At 49.6% G+C, this 6,000-nt stretch overlaps 1 protein-coding gene and 1 pseudogene across 1 annotated transcript in view; both read right to left on the bottom strand.

Annotated features, from left to right (window-relative positions):
• Positions 1 to 381: 381 nt before the first annotated feature.
• Positions 382 to 6,000, bottom strand: part of FAM241B (family with sequence similarity 241 member B) — a 92,862-nt gene continuing 87,243 nt past the window's right edge. Inside the window, exon 2 of the mRNA XM_059729891.1 lies at positions 382 to 2,063. Coding sequence (XP_059585874.1) covers positions 388 to 1,293 — 906 coding nt within the window. The 5' untranslated portion in view covers positions 1,294 to 2,063 and the 3' untranslated portion in view covers positions 382 to 387. The remainder of the gene's footprint in view (positions 2,064 to 6,000) is intronic.
• LOC132251273 (U2 spliceosomal RNA) lies at positions 1,440 to 1,619 on the bottom strand (annotated as a pseudogene).

Raw genomic sequence — 6,000 nt, 5'->3', positions numbered from 1 at the left:
CCAGCCGGGCAGCCAGGGCCTCGGGTGACAGCCAGTCCGACCGAGCGGGCGGAAAGAAAGAAAGAAAGAAAGAAAGACTTTTTTTTTGACTTTTAAGAGACCTTTATTCCCCGGAGGGTGATGACTCGGAGCCAGTCAAAAGCATATACAAGGTTGCCCGCAGCTCTGGGCCTCATGTACAAAGCCTGGGCTCATGGCCTGCAAGGCCTGCCCGTACACGCTAGACAAAAAAAACCAACCAACACAAAGAAACATAAGGACTATTTACAGTATTTACAGTTCTGCCAGCAGGGACACCCATGGAGGCCTCCGGGGTCGACCCGCACGAGCAAAAGTCCAGGGCCTCGGCCCGCTCGACGCGTCTCTGCGCTTGAGCAGCCGGTGGCATCACAGAGCGAGGATCAGGCGTCCCGCCTCGACCCGGCACAGCACCCCCTCGAGGGCCCAGCGCTCCTCAAAGGCGGGCACCGTCCGCCGGAGGACAGCGTGCTCAAACTCGAGCGAGAGGCGGGCCCGCACCAGCAGGCGGAAGAGCTGCAGGGCGTCGACCATCCCGGTGCCGCTGTGCTGGTTTCGCCGGCTCTTCAGGGTGGCCATCTTGGCCTGGCCCAGCAGGAAGTTGGCCAGGCTGACCGTGGCCCGCTCGGCCGCCCGGTATGGAAAGGAGTGGACGTAAGCGTCTTCGGAGAGGTCACGGCCCAGTACCCGAAGCAGTGCGCCCAGGGCGGCAAAGAGAGGCTGCAGCCGGGGGCAGTCGAGGAAGGCGTGGAAAATGTCCTCGTCCAGCACCCCCGGGCAGAAGGGGCAGGCCGCCGAGGCCGCTGGGTCCAAGTGACGCACAAAGGTGCCGGTGGCCAGGATGCCGTGCACGAGCCGCCACTGCAGGTCGCCGGTCTTCTTGGCGATGGGCGCCTTATACAGCGTGCGCCACGCCGGGGTCCCGGGCCGCGCCAGGCGCCGCCGCCACGCGGTGTCCGGGCGGCCGGCCAGCACCTGGGCGTGCCGGGTGCGCACCACCCACATGTAGAGGCCCTTGCGGGGCAGGGTGCCAAAAGGGCAGCCCGTATTGCTGCTGGGGGGCACCGGGAGCCTGAGCAGCGTGTTGGGCCGCTCGGCCAGCTCGCCGGGTACCGCTGGGATGACGGGTAGCGGTGGGAAGGTGTCTTCTGCGGCGTCTGCGGTGGGGAGGGGCCGGCGAGTCTGGAGATGGGCTTCCAGGGCGGTCGCTGCCTCCCTCGGGAGGGCGGCCCTAACGGCCCACAGAAGCCGCCCCGCGGTGTGGACAGAGCGCATCGCCAGCCGGGCAGCCAGGGCCTCGGGTGACAGCCAGTCCGACCGAGCGGGCGAAGAAAGAAAGAAAGAAAGAAAGAAAGAAAGAAAGAAAGAAAGAAAGAAAGAAAGAAAGAAAGAAAGAAAGAAAGAAAAAGAAAGAAAGAAAGAAAGAAAGAAAGAAAGAAAGAGGCACTGCAATACCGGGCCGATGCATGGAGGGGCTGGAGCAAGCTCCGAGGCCCGCTCCCGGCACCAAAAATGCGTTTAATGCGTCGGTCCTCACATCGAGGACGTATCAGCGATTAAACTGATAAGAACAGATAAGAAAGAAGAAAGACTTTGACTTTTTGACTTTTAAGAGACCTTTATTCCCGGGAGGGTGACAAATCGGGGCCAGTAAAGAGTATGTACAGGTTGGCCCGAACACCTGGGCCTCATGGACATGGTCCTGGGCTCACGGCCTGCAAGGCCTGCCCGTACACTCTAGACTAAAAACCATAGCGAGCCAAAGGTCTATTTACATATTTACATTTCCGCAAGCGGGGACACCCATGGGGAGCCTCAGGGCTCGACCCACGTGAGGCAAAGTCCAAGGCCTCGGCCCGCTGGACGTGTGTCCGCAGCTTGAGCAGCTGGGGGTGTTACAGGGCGAGGAGCAGGCGCCCCGCCTTGACTCAGCAGAGCGCCCCCTCGAGGGCCCAGCGTTCCTCGAAGGTGGGCACCGTCCACCGCAGGACCGCGTGCTCAAACTCGAGCGAGAGGCGGGCCCGCACCAGAAAGAAAGAAATGGTCTGAAAAAACAAGAGAGGCAAATAGAGAGGCCCCTGTAAAACTGCAACCTAAACCAGAATTCCCTAGTGGGGCTGAAAAGTTGTTCTGGAAGCCCTGTTACCAATGCTTTAAAATAAATTGGTGATCAGATGCCACAGATGTAAACAATTTCCATTCAGAAATATTCTCATTCCCTTAGGCAGGGAGTGGGGACTGCACTCATGGCCTGTCTATTTTTCTTGCAGAGAAATTGTATATCTTTCCCCCTGTGTTGGGGGCACATCTTGCTAATAACCTGTTAGATGTATAACAGAATATATGTAAAGCATTTTCCAAATGGGCAACGGCTTTGTGCTTTTTGAACTTCATGGCAGAATACTGCATGCTTTAAGCTAGTTATTTAGCTTCAGACAGGTACTAAATGGCAGCAGAGTAAAAGAAATGGTTAATCAATACATGTCTGTAAAGTGCTGCAAAGATTGAAAGGGCTGTAGTTGTTCTAAATTCAAACAAGGGAAAAACAAACAGTTGTCATTAATCAGACTGAATGACTAGATTTTATTTCTGGAAACTAAGGGTAAATTGCTAGACAGGAGAGTGACACCTGCACTTAGCACAGGCCACCTAATGGCATTGGTTCCGAGCTGTAGAGTGCCCCACACATACACACCATATCATCTGACAGGAAGAGGAAATGCCACACATTTTCCAGCCACTTGTACCTGAGCCAAGTCTAAATGCCACCCCTAAAAATACAGCATGAAAGCTGAGGCATGTTAACAACTTTCCCCTTTACACGCCCCCAGCCATCGCCACCAGTTTATTTTTGAATGAGGACACTGCTGAAGAGTAACTTGACTCTGCTGAAGAAGCCTGATCCCCTTTTTTTCATGTCTTCTTTCACTGGTGTTGTCTAGCTCCCTGAGAAGGAGAGGTAGCAAGCTTACTGTGTAGAAGGATCAGTGTCATCAGTTCAAAGGCAGGAGGAAAATATAGGTCACTATATTTGGAGGGAGGTCCAATTGGAAAAGGGGCTGTGGAGGTTATTGAGATACATATGATACAATGTAATAGTATTCTGCATTGATGGCTCTAAACTAGTGATTCTCAACTTTGCATGGCACCCTGCAGCACCCTTGAAATGTTAATACTGTTACATGTGCAAATGTCATTCACAAGATAAACCCAGAGATTTCAAATAGGAATTCAGGGAGTTAGAAAGATTCTGACCTGTTGTGGTCATTCTGAATTCTTTACAATGGAAGAATTGCTCTAGTATTTTTCTGTAGTCAAAAAATAAGTGCAAGGTAAGAGCTGGCGTTTTCTGAGGGGTGCCTAGAATCTCTCAAGGGCGCCTTGAGTCTAAGAAGATTGAGTATGACTGCTGTAGAATATTTACACATAGGAACAGAGGATGGTTCTGACCTTGGCAGGAAGTGAAAGAATAGCAGCCTCAAAGCCCAGGCTCAGCCAGTAGACCTAATTGGGTAATGACCTCTCTGAATCAGTCTTGCTGTTCCCCTGCCAAATAAACCTAAACCTGCTTTCAGACTAGTATGCAACTTCTCAGTACATTTTGGTCATTTTCCAAAGCAAAGTGCCTTTTTTTTTCCTTCCAAAAATGTACCCTTGCACCACAAGAGGGGGCTCTATGCCTCCAAACTAGGCAGCTGGCCAATCAGCCAGACTTGATGAATTTCCTGGGAGATGCTGGAGATGGGAGCACAGCTTTCACACATGACAGTACTGCAAGATGCCCTAATGAAGCAAAATACAATGATTTTGTCAAACTCTCTTTCCTTTCTCAAAAGATTCAGAGATCATCTGAAGTGACACAGTCCCAGTTTGCTATTTCTATCAGTTCTCTTGCCAGAATGACTCATATAATCTATTTTAACTGCTTGTATAATAAATAAACTGCATATAATCTATTTTAATGCTGCTGTTCCCAATGGTCCACATGTTAATAGCACCATAAATGTAACATTTTCCAGGCCCCAAAGTAGCTGGAAGTGATGCTAGCCACATCACTCATGTGCCATTGGCTATAGAAGCTGGCATGTTTTGCTCATGCTGGCCTGCTGGAGGGGACCATGACTGATAGCAGCATAGTATGTATGGGAAGGGTCATTCACTAGCTGAGGCTTTTTAGTACTTGTATATAATAGTGAATTCAGGACAGAGGTGAGACTGCTGTTCTGATTCTTTACAATGAACTTTTGTCTGTAGCACTGGAGGTATGAATGGTTCAAGCCTGCAGATGTCCAAAGCACTACTGCTGTGAAAGGCCCCTTCTGGATTCTTGAAGAGACATTCCTTTCTGGAGAAAGTTATCACCTCACTTAAAAATGACAAAGGCAGGATGTGAGGAAAATAACACCCCATAAAGGAAAGGGAGGAATCATTCACAAAGCTAGATTTTGGGGATGCTACAGGGGCACAGCATACCTTGTGCTACGTGTATAATTTATTGCTAGTCCAAAATGCCATAGCATTAATGATTTTATTTTGGAAACTTATTGAAATGTCTGATGAAATAGAGGGAGAAGGGTCTGTATTTCTACCTGTAGATACTTATCAAATATCTAAAATTTTGGATGAAAAATGTTCTTGAATTGCATAGGATTTTTTTGCAGCCTCTGCTGAGGGAGACTGATATACAGTTATATCCATTGCCCCAGAGCCCTTAACAAGGATCTGCACGGATAATACCAGATCAAATGAAGGTGACCACAGCACACACAAAGGATTTAGCCAAACTGGGTTGATCTGGAGTTTCAGGGAGCCAGCACAGCCCAGGAAACCAACAGATTCTTTCTTTTAAATGTGTGTGGAAATAGCTTTGACACCAGTGTCCCTTTTTAATATGCTGCCAAAGAATATGGTTCTAATTTCTTTCTTTGTTGAGAGAAGACAAGTTGAAAACAGGCCTCATGGCTACTCACAGCAGCATAGCCACCCCACTGGGCAAAGAAATAAGGGGGATTTTTCTGCCTTGGCCTCTCTTCCCTCAGCCACGACATTAGCAGGTGGATTTCTGGGCAGCTGTCACTGGCGCAAGCAGCAGTGGGATTCCAGAGGAGGGGGCACTCATGCTTCCTTCCAGGCTTCCAGCTCCTCTCAGCTGTGATGCTTTCTCCAGGGGCAGCTCAAGTAACTGTCACAGGGAAATTCTCTTCCTTTAAAATCTCTCTGATCCCATCTTTGCCGCTTACACACACACTTACTTCCCTGTTACCACGCCGCTGCTCCCTCCCACCCCCCCCCCCATAGTCATGTTTTTTTTCTCTTTATACTCATGGGTAGACAGAAGAGCTAGGCATTCAAAACCAAGTGGTGCTGCTGTTTGTGAGTTAATGTACTTCCTAAACACTAATCTTCCCCACATCCCTTCCTGTGGTAAAGGAAGGGCAGCCGCTGCTTTTCAAGAGGTCTTTGTCCACTAAAATTGCCACTGCCATAACCACATGATATGAGCCCAGATCCCCTCCAGGGCATTGCAGTCTTCTACTAGTGAGGTCAGTGAGTTGGACTTTGCAATCCTTATTTGTTGTATTAAATAATATTAACATTCATCAAAAATCAGTCACGGTTTCCCCGTGCCTTCTGCTTCTTGGCTGGTAAATCCCACTCTTTGTCCTGTTTGAGTAATATGATGGGGAAAGGCATCAGAGGCACCATATATCTGTATTGTAAGCGCACTATGCCTGTGTGGAATAGGTGTTACTTTTGTATCAGGAAGTGAGTGCTGACTGCAGGGGTTGAAAGGGCTCTCCACATTGCAGGGTTCTGAATGTGCTTTGGGCTAGGGACAGACATTCAAAAAGCTGGAGCCTGAATTGATTCAACCTTTGCAGATTAGTCTAACTGCCTAGGCTGAACCAGTTTGTAACAGGACAAACATTTGCTCTGGACCGAGGCAGTGCAGGCACATGCCTGAAGTTGCTCAAGCCAGGA

This window comes from Alligator mississippiensis, chromosome 6, assembly GCF_030867095.1.
Source record: "Alligator mississippiensis isolate rAllMis1 chromosome 6, rAllMis1, whole genome shotgun sequence".
NCBI lineage: Eukaryota > Metazoa > Chordata > Crocodylia > Alligatoridae > Alligator > Alligator mississippiensis.
Note: the sequence above shows the minus strand (reverse complement) of the source record. Positions and strands in the feature narration are given on the sequence as shown.